Source organism: Astyanax mexicanus, chromosome 1 (genome assembly GCF_023375975.1).
Source record: "Astyanax mexicanus isolate ESR-SI-001 chromosome 1, AstMex3_surface, whole genome shotgun sequence".
Lineage (NCBI taxonomy): Eukaryota > Metazoa > Chordata > Actinopteri > Characiformes > Acestrorhamphidae > Astyanax > Astyanax mexicanus.
Window position 1 is genome coordinate 113689436 of NC_064408.1, and position 20650 is coordinate 113710085.

Sequence of the window (20650 nt, forward strand, 5' to 3'; positions counted from 1 at the left end):
TTCCTTACATGTCTCCTCCTCAATCTTTAGTGTTTTCACCCATGTTTGTTTTCATAACTCCGCCCCCTCGTTACCTAACCCCAGGTGTTTCTTGTTTCCTGTTCCTCTTTCCTGAGTGTATTTATATCCTCTTTGTTTCAGTGTCCCTTGTCAATTCTTGTACGTATTACACAGCTGTTAGTTTCCTCTGTCCTGGATTCTTTCTGTATTTAGTGTTTGTAGCCATATCTGTTTGTTTTCTCTAATGCAGTGCATGTTTATCTTGTTTTTGTGTTTTATTTTGGTTTACTGTTTTTTTTTTTTTCTGCTTCCACGTCTCCTTGCTTCGCAAAACCGAACAGAAACACTTTTTTTTTAAGCATTTAACAGGGGAACTGAACATTTTTATCAGTGTTAAGTGCCTTTGACAACCTCAACCAAGAGTAACAAGAAGAACATAGTCATTTCTATGTCTGTACAGCTAATAATTTGTTTTGAATTTATAAGTATAAACATCTGGGTACCATTTTAAAATAAGACTACCTTTATAAAGGGGTTATAAATGGTTTACAATTAGTTTATTAATGGTTACTAATTAGGTTGAAAATGCCTTAAAAATCATTAATAATCAGTTATAACACATACACAGAAAGGGAAACAATGACCTGTTGTTTGCCAAATAGTGAACCCACAGTCATTCATATTGTTGCCCTTTCTACGTATGTGTTATAACTGATTATTAATGATTTTTAAGGCATTTACACCCTAATTAGTAACTATTAATAAACTAATTGTAAACCACTTATAAACCTTTATAAAGGTAGTCTTATTTTAAATCTGTTTTGGGCACTCTTAGCAGGTTAACTGTAGCAGTATTATTATTTATACTAAAGTCAGAATTATCCCGTAACGATTCAAATTAAGAAATATATTGTGATATGAACACATTTTGCCAACTGATGGTGTAATGACAAGGGCAGCTATTGCATCCGACAGTCGGTCACCCCTAGTAGTGATGCCAGAGACACTAAAAGCTCAGTGATATGTGCAGGATATTCTGTGTTGCCTCCAAATGGTATGTTTCAGCAGGATAATGCTCACTGACACACAGCAAGGGTTTTGCAGGAATATCTCTACTAGACTACAACAGTTTTTTTGTCCTGTCCAATCATCAGATTAATCACCAATCAAGCATTTATGAGACCAGTTATGATTAATTATCAATATATTTATCACCAACTTTCAAATATATATTTATAAGTTTCATTCCATTCCATCATCTCCTTCTTTCCAATGAGTGAACAGCTGTCCATCCACAGAGACACTCCCTCAGATTAAAAAAGCTCCATCAGTAATAGTAGGCGGGGTCTGGAGGAGTGCCAAGCTGTGGCTGAATCTAATTCTACTTTCTCAGGTTCCTTGTCGTTTAATGAATCATTTGCGCCTCTGCTTCTATTTCAGGGCCAGCCGTAAGCTAATACCAGGCACATTCACAGTCCGGAGCAGCACAAGCTCGTGTGCAAACTCTGCATTCACATGGCGGCAAAACATAGTGATGCGCTCTGTGTTACAAAGTGCTTTTCTTGTTCGAGACAATGTGTTTTAGTGTCAGCAGAACAATACAGAAACAATGTTGCAAAGCAACACAGTTCAATTTCATGTACACACACAAAGTTCACACTTTGCTCCATATGTAGTCAATCAGACAAAATGTGTTTGGCACGTTACATAATCTTTAGTAATTTGCACCAAAATAAACTTTAAATTAGAATTGTAAAGATGGAATGGGGACCCAACTTTTTTTTCTTCTTCTATACACCCAGAATGATGCACTTTAATTAGCTGATTACCTGAATCAAGTATGACAGAGTTTTATCCTGATTGTCAAAAATGTAAATGTTTTTTTTATAATCATGATATTTGATACATGATACTTTATAAAGGCTTGAGCTTGAAATTGCATCTGACACTAACATATATTTAGTAACTGATTTATAAATAGTGTATTTGGGCCAATGAGCTTTGATGTCATTGGTGCATTTGGGCCAATCAACTGTGTTGTTATTGGTGCATTTGGGCCAATCAGCTGTGCTGTTATTGCTGCATAGGGGCCAATCAGCTTTATTTGAATTGGTGTACTTGAGCTGATTTACTGTGCTGTCATTGATGCATTGGGGCCAATTAGATTTGTTTGTATTGGTATATTAGGGCCAATCAGCTGCATTGCCACTAGTGCATTTGAGCCAATTAGCTTCGTTTGCATTGGTGCATTCAGGGTAAATAGCTGTGCCGTCATTGATGCATTTGGCCATTCAGCTGTGTTCATACTGATGCATTTGGGCCAATTGGTGTGGTAGGGCCAATCAGTTGTGTTTGTATCGATTTATTTGGGCCAATCAGCTTGGTTTGTATTAGTGCATTTGGGCCAATCAGATCTGTTTGTATTGGTGCATTTGAGCCAATCAGCTCGGTTTGTATTAGCGCATTTGGGCCAATCAGCTTTGTTCGTATTGGTGCATTTGGGCCAATCAGCTCTGTTTGTATTGGTGCATTTGGGCCAATCAGCTCGATTTGTATTAGTGCATTTGAGTCAATCAGCTTTGTTTGTATTGGTGCCTTTAAGTCAATTAACTTTGCTGTCATTTGTGCATTTGAGCCAATCAGCTGTGCTGCAAGTTAGAATAAATCTGAGCGGTATTTTGTGGTTGTCAAGTGTTTCCCTTTTTGATACATTTTAAATTTGGCAGTCATACTTTAGATTGTGTCAAAATATTATGAAAAATTAAGATACATTCCTCCTCCATTTTGGAGATTCTGCATTTAATGTTTGCATTATTTCTTAATAATCTAATTTGGAAATAGTACAAATATGGGAATGCACTTCTATAAGTAGATATGTTCAAACTTTTTCTTTAACTGTCTAGGGTATAAAAGCTAGCGCCCTTTGTAGTGCACTACATAGGGACTAGGGAGTCATTTGAGTGTCGGAGCCTCTGCTCCTCCCACTGCCCGTACAACCCTGCCATGCCCGGGCAGGAGTCAGCCCTCCAGGGTCAGCGGTCAGAGTTTGGGGGTCAGGCAGTGCGTCTGCAATGCTACCTTCACGCCCGCGTGACGCACATGCATTTTGTATGCCACCTGTCAATCAGCCGCCGCCGTGGAAACTGAAGCCTGCGGTGCACTCCGTAATCTACCGATTAGGCCAGTTTTGGCCCCTACATCTGCCCCTGCAACATGCATTAGAGGACTGAATTATTCATCACCCATATCTCTTTACCGTGTGAACGATTCTCATGTCCAGGCTGAGTACTGCATGTAACCACACCCCGGTTACTGAGTATATAACAGCAGTCTGCCCAAGCCCCATGTGCCAACACTCCACTTGCAGAGTATAATGTAGGAATTGGCCCAGGCCACTTTTGCCAACACCCCGGTTGCTAAGTTTAAACCACATTCGGCCCAATTCTGCATGGTTGATGCCAAATCAGCCAGGCTCAGGACGATACTAGATGCTATATAGGATGTTTTTCAGGCAAATGGAAGGAACAAAATGTGTAAATCTGATAAAAGTTTACGTATTTTGTTTATAATTTACCATATTTAGGGCCCGAGCACCGAAGGCGCAGATGAAGCCTCCACCGCAGGTGCAAAGCCCTATTGTTTTTGGAATGTTCATTTTTAAAGCCTTTCCGATATTCTGAAAACTGATGCAAATTGGCACAGGCCTAAAACTCAGCGAAAATGAAAAAGTTCCATAGAGCATGGGCTTGGGTGTGGTTCAGGAGCTCCATAGGACACTTAAACAACCGCAACGGTCAATATGCACCAACTTTGGTACGCTCATTGACCGCCTCGTAAAGAACAAGGATCACTTAAGACTCACTACAGTCGTCCCCTATTTTGTTCGGCTAATAAATTAGCTGTGGCCGTCTCTAAATTTCTCTAATATTCTTGAAATTTTATAGGAACATAGATATTATGATGCTGCATGTATTAGTTATTGGTTAGTTAAAGCCAGTGTTGGTAGTAACGGCGTAATCTACCTAATGACTGTAACTATAACGCCGTTACCATTTCCAACACCCCGTTACTGCACGTTACTTTAGCCGATTTTTTTTTGTTTTAACTTCGCTTTTTAGCTCTTTTTAGCTGCTCCGGTTTTTGTGGTGCTGCTGCTTTCTCTTTTAGAGCTTAGATTCTCTGCCCGAACCCGACCTGACCCGAGGACTGACCCGAAATCGGGCTCCTATTTTTATTTTATATAAAGCTCTGGTGTGATAATCACAATGTTGCTAAGTAACCAATTATTATTGTTCACTAAAGCGAACGAAATAGCGAAAATTGAAAGTGAAAAACATTTGTGTTAACTGAATCTAATAAAAACGGTAATTAAAAGGAAAAAACATAACTATCTCGAACTGTATTTTGTGTTTATAAAACTAACTAAAATGAACTGAAATTACTGATTGAATACCCTCATTTTCGTGTTTAATTTATTTATAAGCGCTGTCGTACAGCAGAGTTGTACAGCGGGAGTTGTACAGCGGGAGTTGTACAGCGGGAGTTGTTGTGCCGAGCGCGCGGCACCTGGTCCGTGGCGTTAGTTCTTGTGTAAAGCACTCGCGCTAGCCGCAAAATACGACAAAAAAAAAAATTTAAAAAAATAAAATTAAACTATAATAAAAATGAAAAATGTAATCACGTAGCTCTGGGCGCACGTGAACGCCTCCGCGTTTGACTTGCAGCATTGTGTGTAGCTGTTCTTAAAAATCATTTTAATTAAATAATAGTTCTATGCTTTTATGTTACAGTGTTAATTAACATAATTCTGATCATATTTCGCTCATTCAATCAGCCCGAAAACAGACAGTTTATGGGGCGGATCGGGTCGGGCTCATGATGACAGTTCATGGTTTGGGCAGAACGTGCACGGGCTAGGGCTGGGTCGGGTGGGATTTTTTGGTCCCGATCTAAGTTCTCTTTTGGTGAAGCTGTTATATTAATACCATTTTAATGGTCATTACATTGTTGTTTTTGTCCATTATTTTGTTTTTTTTATATATACATATTTCCTTTGAGTGTGGCTTGGTTTGTTTAATTTCATCCCCAGACGCGTTTTTTCGTTTTTTCCGTTTTTTTTAGTATTACAAGTTTTAGTAATTTTCTTTGGTTGTGTGAAGAATTTCGTTTTTTTCTTTTGAAATTCGTTAGATTATATTTTTGTCAACATTTTGGGTTTATTTTCGTTTGTTATTTTTCTAATAATAATAGTAAATACATAATTGATTTCCTTTTTTTTTTGAGGGCGAATAATAAAAGTAACGCGATAGTTACTTTTACTGGTAACTAATTACTTTTATAGTGGAGTAACTCCGTTAGTAACTCAGTTACTTTTTTGGAGAAGTAACGAGTAACTATAACTAATTACTTTTTCAAAGTAACGTGCCCAACACTGGTCAACATCAGTCGGACATTTTGGAATTTGTGAAATTTTCACACATTTTTCACAAACTCCCTTTAATTGGATCTGGATAAACTGTGACAGAGGGACCCCATCGTTTAATATATGCTTTTGAATCAAGTCAACATGCAGTTCAACAAACTTTTCAGCAAAGGACGCTTCTAGCAAGATGTTGCCAGTCACAATCATTACTGCACTGTACACCGTGGGTGGTAATGTCCTCTGTGAAGTATTCCTGGTACACAGGTGACACTTTGGATGGAGGAATTTTAACTGCTTTTAAAAATTGTCACCTGTGTACTGTGACGGCTGTGGACTCTCACAATTTCCTTGGTACAAGGAAAAATCTCCAAGGACCTGAAATGGGACTGCAACATCAGCACCATCATCAAAAGAGCTGGGAAAGTTCAACCTGCCCCAGGAACCACCATAAAATCTGTCCTCATCGCATCCATTACAGTGTGGGGCAGCTCAGACTCCAAACATGACACCCAAAGACTGCAGGACATCATCAGGTCTGCAGAGAGCACCATCAGAGTGAAGCTACCCACACTGCTGGATCTGAACACCTCCAGAACCAAGAAGCATGCACAGAACATTGTCTCTGATCCTTCACTCCCTGGACATCACCTGTTCCAGCATCTTCCCTCAGGGCGGTGTTTTAGCCAACTGAGTATTTAGGCTACCAGACTACGAAGAAGCATCTTCCCTCACACTCATGAATAGTTGAACACTACAACACCACATTCTGGATACAGTCTATTACATAGTCATGGCTGTTACACACAATCCATACCCAGAACGTTCTGTCCTACTTTGTTCACTGTGTTCTTCTTCTGTACTGCACTTTTTGTTTGTCTTTGCACTCTGTGCTTTTGTGTATCAGTTATTGTGTGAGCTGCTGTAACCAAACACACATTCCTTGTATGTGTAAGCATACTTGGCCAAATAAAACCTGATTCTGATTTTGAACTTAAAAATGGAATTTCCCATCCATCTGCACCCATTACCAGTCCTCAATCTCTGTAATCTCAATATTTCACTTCCCCTTGCCATTACTTACAAGATAACACCTCACAATTTATACAAAAATGTGCTCTGAGGTAACACTTAATAATTAATTTACAATCTGCTAACTTGTGATGACTTGTGATGTTTCAATTTATTTCAATAATGCACCAAATAGTGCATACAAAAAGTTAGACCACTTAAAAATGACAGAATTAAAAACCTATATATAATCAAGAGGAAGATGGATGATCACAAGCCATCAAACCAAACTGAACTGCTTGAATTTTTGCACCAGGAGTAAAGGCATAAAGTTATCCAAAAGCAGTGTGTAAAACTGGTGGAGGAGAACATGCCAAGATACATGAAAACTGTGATTAAAACAAGGGTTATTCCACCAAATATTGATTTCTGAACTCTTAAAACTTTTCTTTACATTATTTGAGGTCTGAAAGCTCTACATCTTTTTTTGTTATTTCAGTCATTTCTCATTTTCTGCAAATAAATGCTCTATAAATGAAAAGGTTTTTATTTGGAATTTGAGAGAAATGTTGTCTGTAGTTTATAGAATTAAACAACAATAATCATTGTTGTACCAAATCATACCAAATCATATGTTAAGATCATCAGGAGCTGCTCTATTGAACATTCCCAGAATAAATCACAAAAAGACTGGTGAAGCAGCTTTCTGTTTTTATGCCCCAAAAATATGGAACTCGTTACCAATTAATATTAGTCAGACATCAAGTGTTACTAGCTTTAAAAGGCAGATAAAACCTTCCTGTTTAGCTTAGCTTTCTACTAGTTCTGTTCTGCTTATACGTATTTTTTATTCAATTGATTTTGTTGTTCTTATTCTTATTTTATCATTTGTTATTACATTTATTTTATTATTTACTTTATTTTAATATAAATGTCTTATTTCCTACTATTTAATTAAATTCTTACTTTTTATTGTTTTATATTACTTATTATATTACTTCATATTGTTCTGCTTTATTTAATTTTGCTGGGATGCACTTTATAGCACATCAAAAAGCAAAATGAGATAAACTGATTCAGAAACAAAAGTGATCTCTTAATTTTTTTTTTCAGAGCTGGAGTTTGCACATATCTGATGCACATTAATTTAACAATTAATTTGAGCCGAAAATGACATACTGATAAAGTTAAACTTGCACATTAAAACTCATCTGACCTGCTTAGTTGGTGTTAAATTCACGACATGCATTTAAAAAAACATGATTTAAGAGTCTGGCCAAGAGACTCTCAAGAAACTCTCAAGTCATCTGTCATCTCAGATGAATGCCACTGAACCTCTCCTCTCCAATGCAGAATCAGCTCTCTATAGCCTGACCTTCCTGTCCCACTGACCTACTCTTTCAGATTACTGTCCTCACACAATAACCACGGAACCCACTCAGCACCTCCTCCTCACGGTCAACGGCTCCATCTCTTCATGTGCACAAGACATAATCAACCATTCAAGCATGCTCGCCTCCAGGTAGTGCTAGAACACATAATCCACACTGAGACAACCTCATTTCAGTGAAATCAAGGCTTAAAAAACAATCTTAGAAAGTCTGTGCTTTTATTATCTTCATTTTTACCTGAAGTCTTGAGCTGAAACAAGATATAGCCTGAGAACATTCGTTCCAAACCTAAACTCCCATCGATTTTAAACAAGAGATGTGCACAATGCCAGTTTTTCTACTTTAATATCAATACCAATATTGAAATTTGATTACAGGCCAATAATAATCCAATATATAAATTATACTTCAAAAAAGACTGTATCATCAGGAGATTGAACATTTATTTCATAGTGATGACACAGATATCTGTGCATGAGAGTCTAATGGAGCATAACTGGTCTCACTATTCCTGGGTTGGTAAATTTGCTCCAAAGTGTTAGCAATAATGCTAGCCATCGAAGGCTGCTGTAAGCACTGGCAACTCGTGCTCACCTGCAAGCATGCATTGAAAAATGCAGTGAAGCTCCTTATGCTCCTTGCATTAGAAGGACAGACTTGTGCTGCTTTCAGTTGGTGCTAGTTTTAAAGAAAAAACAAGTTTCCCAACAGAAGGCACCACATGAACACCTTCTAAAGATGCCAACCATAGTTGGACATAGGCCTGTCACGATAACTATGTTATCGACTTATCGTACGATAATTTTTTTAATCGCGATAATTTTTGCCGACATCGATAACAGTCGAGGGCTTCCGCGTGGATTTGTTTACATGAGAGAGCAAGTCCCGCTCTCCCCGGTTCTTGACGGATCTGTCCGACAGCGACATCTATCGGTTAATAAAGGAAGTGCACGCAGTGAGAGTGGGCAGTGAGAGTGGGCAGTGACTGTCTGTGCTCGGAATTAGTCTGACGGTTACATTAAATACATTTATATGAAAAGTTATAAAAATATTTAGTAACTTTTCTCAGAACCCACAGAGTCCCAGGGTGGTTGTACTTTAATTGTTTTAGTTATTTAGGATATTAAAATATTTTATATTGGAAGCCCAATGTCTGCTCTTAATAATAAAAAGTTAGTTTAACTGTAAAATGGTGTAATAGTATTATTATGCTAGTATTTTATTACTGTGGCACATTGTCTTAAAGCTCCTTAGGGAGCCCAGAAGCAGGAAAAAAGCATTTTCTATAGTTGTGCTTTAAATGACAATGTTATCGTTTATCGCAATAATTTCTGGGACAATATATCTTCCTGAAAATGTTGTTATCGTGACAGGCCTAGTTGGACACATTAAAATTTTTAACCCAAGATGACCTGGGCAAGATGTAATATACAGATTATGTCTAACATGACTAATTGGTTCATCAACAGTAAGATATGCAATAAATCAATAAATCTGTAATTTTTTTATATGTAAAATGTATAGTTTCACTACTGTATCAGTCAGAGTAAGGAATCTTACATGACTAAATATTATGAGCTTCAAACGTCCATATATTTAAAGAGCAATCATTGATTCTAATATGGGTCCAACTGAGTTTGAGTGACTACGATATTTGTTTGGATTATATGGCGCACTATCAATGAACGTCTATTTTATGGTCTATTTTTATACATTCGGCGCACTGGATTATAAGGCACATTAAGCAACACTAGTAAAGATGCCTACATCGAAGTGAGCTGGGGGAATGGCCTAAGTAAACAAAACTGTAATTAAAAAATATATATATTTTCTTTCAAAGTCAAACGAGCACTGGATGTTAATCTACACAGATTTCTCTCCTGAAAACTTTTTTAATTTGATGAGTAAAGTGCTTTTGTTTATTTAGAGCAAGCTTAAATTTCCAAAATTTTAAAGTGTCTAAAGGGGATCTAAGAGTTTTCAGTGAAGTTTCTCCAGCACTAAGGCTGGGTGCAGCAGCATTAGTATTAGCCGCTAACCGCAGTGCTAGTGGGACGTAAGTGCCACCTGATAGAGCTAGAATTGTGGAACCCTGAGTGTTCCGGTAAGCCAGGGCGCTATCAGCTAGCGGTTCGTCCCAAGTAGCTTGTTTTAACATGGCAAACACGCAGACTACAGTACAATATATACTTGCCTCTGAACAGAGAAAGAGTTAGCGCTGCGGTTAGCGGCTAACGCTCATGCTGCTGCACCCAGCCTTAGTGCTGGAAGAACTTCACTGAAAACTCACCCTTATAATGCTGTACTTCAGTGCAGTGGCTTTACTGCTCCTTAATACCTGACTGGTAGAATTCTTACATAAGGTGCACTGTCTATTATTGGGAAAATTACAAAAAAATACAGTAATATTTGAGATTCCACAGCAGCCTCCACCCACCCTAGAACCACTCAAAGCCACTCAAACTATACTTCCAAGGGAAACCTGTCCACCCAACGCTCTTCACTCTACACCCTGTCCTCAGCCCACTGCACCAGGTTCCCAGAGCGACTCCAGGCCCCAGACACCAAACAGCGGGCAGGCGGGCGGGCACCTCGGCCCTGGATGGGCTCCAGTGGACCTGGCAGCAGGCAGTGGGTCAGATAGCAGGCCAGCCAGCTGCGACACACAGCCCACATGAAACCATACGCTGCTCTGTGTCTCATAACAAACACCCACACACACACATACTCCTCACCTCTCAGCTGACGCACTGCCGTCTGAAGAAACATAAACCAACACTCCGATACCGACTCCTCGTATGACTGACAGGAGCGCGACCCACCGACCAGACGTTTATGTCACATCTGCAGTTTTGGACCTGCTTTCTAGAACACCGTATGTACAGTCGGGTCCACAATGAGTAATGCTTCTCTGTACACCACCACAGTGGACTTTCTTTACTGAAGTTGTTTTCTGTTGTCTTCAGATGCAGCTTGTTTGTGGCCTTCCTGTCCTCAGTTTCGACAATTTCACACCAAATATGCAGAAACCAATAATTCAACCAATACTTGCTTTATTTCGAATCTTATGCAGTTGCTCATTCAGTTAGTAGATGACAATATAGACCTCATGTACAGCAGCAGAATCACATCAAATCCATTGTAGAAGTCAGTTATAGTCTTTTTTTAGCGTATCTTCATATTTGTAGCATGTATAAAACAAATGTAACATTTCTGATTGGACACCCCTCTTGAGAGTTCCCCTCTCGGCCACTCTTCAAAGACAATTAGCATATAACATTCCTATAATATAACAATTAACATTTATAACATTATCCTGAATGTATCCTGAATCCCTAACAAGTCCTGAATGATGATGCTTTACCAAATAATGAATGTTAATGTGGCACCCAACCCCACCCTTGATAAGCATTGGCGATCAGCCAATTAAGGTCAGGCCCTCGCTCCTACTCAATAGTTCATATCACTGTGCCATGAGCACTCTGGCCAGTATTCAACTTTATACACAAGATAACACCTGACAACTTATACACATAGGGTCTTTTTCCAAGCTGTGCCCTGAGGTAACAATGCTGACTTTTGGAATGTCAGTGTATATTGTTTTTTTTTTTTTTTTTAGCTTTACAATATGTGTATTTCAGCAAATAAATATAATTTATGCATACATTTTAACACATGATTTTCCAGTGCTAGAATTATTAATATTAATGAATTGTCCAGAATCAGCTTTTTGCACTTTGGTTATAAAATAAATGCATTTCTATTAGACATTTCTGTTAGACAAAATCTACAGCTCTGGAAAAAAAAAATAAGAGACCACATAAAAATTATGAGTTTCTTTGATTTTGCCAAATCGAAAATCTCTGGAATATAATCAAGAGGAATATGGATGATCGCAATCCATCAAACCAAACTGAACTGCTTCAATTTCTGCACCAGGAGTGGCATGAAGTTATCCAAAAGCAGTGTGTAAGACTGGTGGAGGAGAACATGCTAAGATGCATGAAAACCGATTAAAACAGGGGGATACCACCAAATATTGATTTCTAAACTCTTAAATCTTTAGGAATATGAACTTGTTTTCTTTGCATTATTTGAGGTCTGAAAGCTCTGCAACTTTTTTGTTATTTTAGCTATTTCTCATTTTCTGCAAATAAATGCTCTAAATGACAATATTTTTATTTGGAATTTGGGAGAAATGTTGTCTGTAGTTTATAGAATAAAACAATAATGTTTACTTTACTCAAAGATATACCTATTAATAGAAAAATCAGAGAAACTGATTCGGAAACTGAAGTGGTCTCTTATATAGCCTAGCATACAGCTGACCTCAGCATACAATGAGATCAGCTACTGATGTTGTATTGTTAATTCTGTCAGTCTGACTGATTACAAAGCTCTATCACTCCAAAGAACACGGTATAAAAAAATGATAAAATACACAGGAAAAAACAAGGTTAAATCAATTATGTCGGTTTGCGTCTGTTTGGTACATAAATCCTCTCAAATGTCGCAAGTGGACCTCAGGGGGCTAATAAAGAGGATGCCCTTTATGAGCATTTTTTAATAGTTCCTTAAACTTAACGGCCCAAACAAGCTTAAAAAATATATTAAATGTACTCTAGATGTCTTTAAGTTAAAGCGCATGATTAAGTTACTATATCAGTGATTATTTTACACTTATATAAATAAACTCAACTGCCAGCCTCAGGGCAGAAGTGCCTGCTGGGTAGTGTAGTTTTCACCTGGGCAGGACATGGATGAAAGCCTTCTGATTTACTTACGGATCCGGCTCCTTCGGAGACTCTTTTTGGGGCTCGTTTTCGGGCTTTGTCTGCGGCTGGAGAACATTATTCACCAGCTCCGATATCCCGCTAAAGGGACCTTTGAACCACCTGCACAGACAAGCAGGACATCAGCGAGACTGACCCTCAGAACAGAAGACAGGATAAGAGAGGGGGAGGAGCTACAGCAGGTCAGAATGACCATCATCACTATTGCAGCAGCACACTACAGCACGCTACACTACTGTGGGACAGAAAGGAAGGGAACCAGCGGCACATCAACAATGCGCACACTAAAAAAGAGAGAGAGCTAGAGACAAATAGATAGATAAAGTAATTGGGAAGAGAAAGAAAAGGACAATAATAGAAAGATAGAATAAATACAAATAAAGCAATGGTCTGGCCAAAAATCTCATTTACACACCCCTTTTTTAACACCCTAACGTAATCATTTAGCCATGTTTGATACCTAAATTGTGTTTCTTTCCTTCTTTAGTTCTGCACTAGAGAGGTACAACGCTAATGTAGCGAACAAGCAGTGTTCAGTTAAATCTGTCAAAATAAGTTTTGGGATTTGAAGGATTTAGAGTTTTCTCTGGTAAGAATAGGTAATTGCACCAAGCATGCGGAAGAATCATTTTAAACTAGGCAGGTGTGATGCGGTCTCCTTTCAGAGCCGATGAATCCGATTCCAGGTTATGTTTAGTCAGAGAGAGAGAGAGAGAGAGAGAGAGAGAGCTTAGTCAGAAACTTCACTCCTTCGTTTCTTTGTTTTTTTACTATGAGTGAACGAGCTAGGTTTCCCCTTCTGAAGTCTCCATTGCTCCACCAGCTACTCGCATTCAGTATAACTGAGCCAGATCCTCTTTTAGAGTCTGTACATGTGACGTAAGTACGTAAAGACACAAGAACTCTCCTGGGGTGCTGTTAACTTGTGGTTTTTAGGTTGGTATCGCTGATAAACTTATCCTGTGCAACAGAGGTAACTCTTGCTCTTTCTTTCCTGGGGTGATCCTGATTAGAGCCAGTTTCATCATAACGTTTTTTTGATGATCTTCCCGACTGCACTTTAAAAGTTCTTGAATTGTTTCAGATTGAATGACCTTCATTTCTTTAAGTATTTTTATTTTTTTTACTTAGATGAGTAGTTCTTGCCATAATATGGATTATAGGCTTGTGCAAAGCTGTCATCTAAGCAAGAGATGCTACTTTTAAGAATCTAAAATCTAAAACATAGTCTGGTTTGTTTAACACTTTTTTGTTTACTAAATAATTCCGTGTGTTTTTTTTTATGCTAGTTAGGAACATGCCATACGGTAAACACACCATTTATACTTCTGTGTCGTCAATGCATTGCTTATGGCATAGCCTGCACAAGTGTGCTCTATGGCTGTGCGAGTTTATACTGCTGCATTTGTGACGCTTAGTTACATATCTGGGGAGGTGCGCGTCAAGCTACAGTGTATGGTGTAGGGTTCACATATGCTACGGAGTAGGTTATTCCAGCCATTTCTCATTTTCTGCAAATAATACTTTAAATTACAATTTTTGGGGGGATTTGGGAGAAATGTTGTATGTAGTTTATAGAATAAAACAACAATGTTCATTTTACTCAAACATAAACCTATAAATAGCAAAATCGGAGAAACTGATTCAGAAACTGAAGTGTTTAAGTTGTTTAGTTTAGAGCTGTATATATTGGCCTTTACTAAGAACTCAGTATCCGCTAACTGCACTATGTAATTTTGTTGAAGCAGGCTCATGCTAATATGAATTGTGTAATGCTGTGCAGCCTGGTGTTTCTATCACGTATTACTACACTAGCCTTGTAGCTCCTGTGCATAACTAAAGAAGCAGATATTAAAATTATTGGCCAAAGTCTTTGTAATTTATGTTCAAAGTTTCATTTCATTTTCAAAGAAAGCAGATGGAGCTGCAGCCTGTGAAACATAGGCTGTGTTTCAAACAACCACATTCAGAACACACAGAACAGCCACATGTTACACACAGAAACAGAGAGATAGAGAGAAAAAGAGTGAGAGAGATCAAACACAGCATCTCTCTGGATCTGACAGACTGTGCCGATAAGCAGGTAAAGCAGGACAGACACATCCAGTGATCTCCGACTGGATGAAGCAAAAGGCCTCAGCTCCCAAACACAGCTCCCATACACAGCTCTCATAAACACAGCTCTCACACACAGCTCTCACACACAGCTCTTACACATAGTTCTCACACACAGCTCTCACACATAGCTCTAAAACACAGCTATCATACACAGCTTTCATACACAGCTCTCATACACATCTCATACACAGCTCTCACACATACAGCTTTCATACACAGCTCTCAAACACAGATCTTACATACAGCTCTCACACACAGCTCTCAAACACAGCTCTCAAACACAGCTCTCAAACATCTCTTAAACACAGTTCTCTTACACAGCTCTCAAACACATAGCTTCCATTTACAGTTCTCATACACCGCTTACAAACACAGCTCTCACACACAGCTCACATGCACAGCTCTGATACACAGCTTTAAAACAGAGCTCTCAAACACAGCTCTCACACACAGCTCTCACTCACAGCTCTCAAAACCTTTAACACAGCTCATACACAGCTCTCACACATACAGCTTTTATACACAGCTCTCAAACACAGCTCTCAAACACAGCTTTCACACAGCTCTCATACAGCTCTCATGCAGCTCTCAAACACAGCTCGCACACAAAACTCTCCCACACAGCTCTCACACATACAGCTCTCAAACACAGCTCTCAAACACAGCTCTCAAACACAGCTTTCCCACAGCTCTCATACAGCTCTCATGCAGCTCTCAAACACAGCTCGCACACAAAACTCTCGCACACAGCTCTCAAAACCTTTAACACAGCTCATACACAGCTCTCACACATACAGCTTTTATACACAGCTCTCAAACACAGCTCTCAAACACAGCTCTCAAACACAGCCAATAAAGAAAAAAAGCAGTGACAAACTCTAGCCAGCCAATGACCAGAGAGAGAGAGAGGAGGGAGGAAGCACTGCTGATCACAGAGGAAGCCACCAGAAACAATCAACAGAAAGAAAAACACAGCAACCAATGAGAAGGGAAGGGTCAAAGCCTGGAGCGCTCTGGGTAAAGAGATACTTACTGCGCTGACTGAGGCTTTGGATCTTCTTTGACCCTAAAAATAAAAATAAATGACCAACTCAGTGGGGGAGGGGAACACAACAGAAAGACAAAAAAAAAGACTGAAGTTACAAAAAAAAAAAAACGCTACAGTGGTTTTCAGCCCAGTCTCTGTCTGCTGCATCTATGTGATGTAATGAATTGTATAAAATTGTCTTATAACTAGTTAAAATAGACTAATTAAGCTTTTTGGGGCAGCACCCCCGCCAGGAAAAGCACCCCCTCTCAGGAACGCACACCCACGTCTTATTGGCTTTAACTTTACTTAGAAAATAGAAATACCTAAGATAATTTTCTAAGCAATGTAAGAAATAAGGAAAAAGAAACGTCACCTGCAGGGGTGCTTTTCCTAGCGGGGGTGCTGTATCCGGCATCATAATAGTGCCTAAATCTGCACCCCTGCCATGAAAAGCACCCCCTCTCGGCAGTGCATACACAGCGTCTTCTTGATAAAAGCAGAGATAATTGCTATAGCTAACTTTAATTATAAAAGCGGTTTTGGGAGGGGGTACTTTTCATGGCGGGGGTGCAGATTTCGCCGCACTTTCAAAATAAAAGTTTATTTTAAAACAATTTCTGCTTTTTCTGCGGTATCATTTTTAGACAGGACAAATCCTCCTATTTCTGATATTGCATTGCTGATACGATTTCCAATCATCTTTCAGCACAATCAGCCTATAGCCAATAACTAAAGGCAAGACGGGAATCCGGTTAGTGGTAAAAGTGGTTAAAAGTGTCTACTGTCTGTACTTCAGGAGGGGCAATAATACAAATTCTACAGATTTGTGAGTCAGATATAATTAAAATGCACATGTTTGCTTGAGGTTAGCATGTTAGCATGTGGACAGAGCATTGGCTCAGCACACTACAAGTAAATATACAAATAATATAAGTTTTTTAAACGTGTTGCCCCACCCATTCAGCTGCTACTCAGCTGTATATCCCCTATTACTACTGATGCCCCAACACCAGGAGGGTGCAACTCAGTTCCAATACATCAGCTCACAGACGCCTTGTGCTGATCATCATCACCCTAGGAGTGATGGGGGGAAAGAGTGCCATTTACCCACCCAGAGAGAGCCAAGCCAATTGTGCTCTCTCAGGGCTCCGGCAGCTGATGGCAAGCTGCATGACCGGGATTAGAACCAGCAATCTTCTAATTACAGTGGCAGTCTTAGCCTTAGCTTTATCCCGCAAATGATTACCATCGTAATCCAGCTTCTACCCACTGGCTTCTATTATTTGTGTGATTTGAGAATATTTTAAACAACTGTCTGTGGTAATCATGTGATAAATATGCAGCATACAGGGATCAGGCTCAATCCACTGAGGTATTCCTTAAATTAAAAGTTTAACAAAAGCATAAAAAATGAGCACATCGACATAAAATTAATCACAGAGATGTAATGAACAGGACATCATCATAAAAAACACACACAGCACACAATACAAAAATACACACAAAAAGGACAGAAATAGATCCATCCAACATGCAAAACAGATAAAATGACTGATTAGTTCTGGTGTAAAAAAGGACAAAAATATGAAAATAAAAGCACACAAATTAAAAACATTATATTATTCAAATTAAAAAATTAAAAATAAATCAACAGCAGGCATATTACAAGGCTCATCCTCCCTGGTGGTCTTCCAACCCTCAACTCTCCACATATATTGCATAATGTTATGCATAGTACCATTCAAAAGTTTGTTTTTTTATTTAATGTTTTTATTAAATGAATGTAAATGAATACTGAAGTCAATTTTCAATATGTTTTGTATTACCTAAGTATTAATCTACAATGCAGAATGTTTTTTAAATAATGGAAAACCACTGAATTTAAGCAGCGTCCAAAGATAAAGAGCGTCATCTACCCACCCAGAGAGAGCAAGGCCAATAGAATGGGAATACAGTATATTATATGACACAAACACTATTAAAATATAATGTTAAAGAATCTGTGTTTCACCAAAAAATCAGATATCTAAGAAATATTTAACATATCCCAGTTATAAAATATTTTAAATATATCAATATACAGCTCTGGAAAAAAAATAGTGACCACTTTAGTTTCTAAATAAGTTTCTCTGATATTGCTATGTATAGGTTTATGCTTGAGTAAAATTAACATTGTTGATTTATTCTCTAAACTACGAAAGAAAGCAAGTTCATATTCATAAAGTTTTAAGAGTTTAGAAATCAATATGTGGTGGAATAACCCTGGTTTTAATCACAGTTTTCATGCATCGTGGCATGTTCTCCTCCACCAGTCTTACACACTGCTTTTAGATAACTTTATGCCACTCCTGGTGCAAAAATTCAAGCAGTTCAGCTTGGTTTGATGGCTTCTGAACATCCATCTTCCTCTTGATTATATTCCAAAGGTTCTCAATTTGGTAAAATTAAAGAAACTAACCATTTTTTATATTCTCTTATTTTTTTCCAGAGCTGTATATTAATTTTTATATTGCTCAGCCTTAGTTTTTGCCCTTACTACTATATTACTAATACTAATAATTGTGACAGACATCCTCTAAACCTTGTATAAACACTGACTGATACATTTTAAAGCACACATCACTCCTCCTCAACAGAAGATACTGCTGTCTTACAAATGCCAAGGCAACAGTCCACTCCTTGCCAAGAAGGTCCAAGCCAGGAAGCCTTAAGTTACAGTCCAACACAAGCATTACTCGGCAGAATATATTAATTATCTTAATGAAACATTAAAGAGAGCATTGCCAATAAAAGCACTTCATTTTAAAGAAGCCAAGCCAGGGAAAAAAGAGTTCACACAAGTTCCCTCACATCATTTCTGAAGCAAACGTGGAGAACGCCAACATGATGCCAAGGAGAAAATGCCCCGATCAACCGTAAGAAAGATCCTCAGCACGCCCGAAAAGCGCTGTGGTCACCACAGAGTGGACACACCATCTGAGCTTCCGGTAAGACGTGCTAGCTGACACCAGAAATGAAAACTAGCACGCAAGCATGTTATCTCCTGCAAGATGACACCATCAGATGGATACAGCAGTGTTAGCACGTATGATTCAGAGAGGAGCGTCCGCGCCGTCATCTCTCTCCCGTCACTTCACACGCTGAGAGCAGCTGGAACGCTCAGGCTGGTGAAGTGGACAGGCACTGCCCTCTAATGGACATAAGAAACACGAGGTGCACTGACCTGAGTTAGGGATCATTGAGTTCAGTACAGGAAAGTACCTGCAAGTCTAGATTTACCACAGATTTACCATGATTTATTAATGATAAAAAATTCTAATTTCCACTTACACAGGCAGCACACACTTAGTCAAACCTAATTAGTAGGACTATTTTTTGTTTTTATAAAAGAGCACACTGGGGACACCATCGTGACCAGTCCATCGTGATTAGGATGCTGTAGTACCATAGCAATTTGTCCTTGTTTAATTTAAATTATGTGTCTTAAAAGGGCACTAAACACCCTGATTAGCTGATTCCACCCTCAGCGCAAGTTTGAAAAAGGCTTGAGAGAGGTATTGGGTGATGTATGGGTTTAGAGGCAGGGCAGGAGGGAGAGCTGATTGGCTGTAGCGATGAGACCCAGATGGTTGGACGTCAGCAGGGGGCGATATTATTGATTGACTCATTTGCATATTGTGATGTGTCTGCGTACCAAAGTACACGGACACATTATCAACGCCTATACATTTACATGTCAATGTTGATGTAAAAACTACATAAATAAAATGAAAAAGTCAGGTACAGTCAAACTAATTTGTATTTATTTTATTGCTGTCAGACAAAACATTAAATAAAAAATAAAACAAGAGTACACTACTACACTATCAGATTTGTAACAAAAGTCAATGATCCAGAATGTCATAATACTAATAATGCGCTCTAAATATCTCCATATATCCAGGATTAAAGTTAAATAAATTATACTGTCCAGATATAATAGTCTCTAGTAGATATATAATGGGAAATGAGAACAGTGTGAATTTTTCTTTTGCTAAAAACAGTAAAAAAGTAGTACCCTGATGAGATAATTAGGGGTGTGTGATATGGCACGTTATTTCAGGGTATAATAGCGTTCACCGTATTCAAAAATGTTGGGGATATCATATCGAAAAGAGTATTACGTACAATACAATATGGCACACCTGTACTGTCCGCATTAATGCATTCACACACATACCATTAATCTGGAAACTTCACAGCTTTACTTTTTTTAATGCAGATTTATCATTTAACCAAGTTGGCCAAAACTTCCTCCCATAAATTCCCTATTTTATTAGCAGTATTAGCAGCTTTATTTAGCAATGTTAACACAGCATCGATACTGTCAAGATCAGATGATTACTATTATTAGTTTACTTTTCATTAATATGGAAAATGGATTAAATCTCAAAACTAACTTTCATTCTCTTACACTTCCTTCCTCTTCCTGTTGTCTTGTCTTTTCTCTCTTTCCCCTTCTCTCTTTCTCTTTGTTGCAACAAACACACACATAAACACCCACACAGTCATGTTTATCAGTACAATTCAACTGTTTTTTTTAGATATAAACATATAAAAATAAAATGCCACTTTGATTATTTTGAGTGGACTCTTATATTTTACATTTAAATATCCATTATAAAAATATTCAGTATAATAAAGGGAAAAAATGACTAACTCTATTTAATCACAGCAGTTATTTACATTTGCATTCATGCACTTTTAGCCTATGGCCAATAAGCTGCCATGTTAAACAGTTGGACTGATTTAGGGTGATTATATGTCTTATGTTGGTAAATATGTGTAAATATAAAGACATATCGAATTTATAATCCCCCCCCCCCCCCCCCCTTTGCCAACCTATCCA

At 38.4% G+C, this 20650-nt stretch overlaps 1 protein-coding gene across 23 annotated transcripts in view; it reads right to left on the bottom strand.

Annotated features, from left to right (window-relative positions):
* rims2a (regulating synaptic membrane exocytosis 2a) overlaps positions 1–20650 on the bottom strand; it is a 314788-nt gene that overhangs the window by 272588 nt on the left and 21550 nt on the right. For 21 of the 23 annotated variants that reach the window (XM_049467467.1, XM_049467487.1, XM_049467508.1 and 18 more), the window contains exons 3-4: positions 15766–15798; positions 12606–12716 (exon numbers count right to left, since the gene is read on the bottom strand). The exons of the other annotated variants lie outside the window; for them this stretch is intronic. In XM_049467467.1, coding sequence (XP_049323424.1) covers positions 12606–12716; positions 15766–15798 — 144 coding nt within the window. The remainder of the gene's footprint in view (positions 1–12605; positions 12717–15765; positions 15799–20650) is intronic. 23 annotated transcript variants of the gene reach the window in all.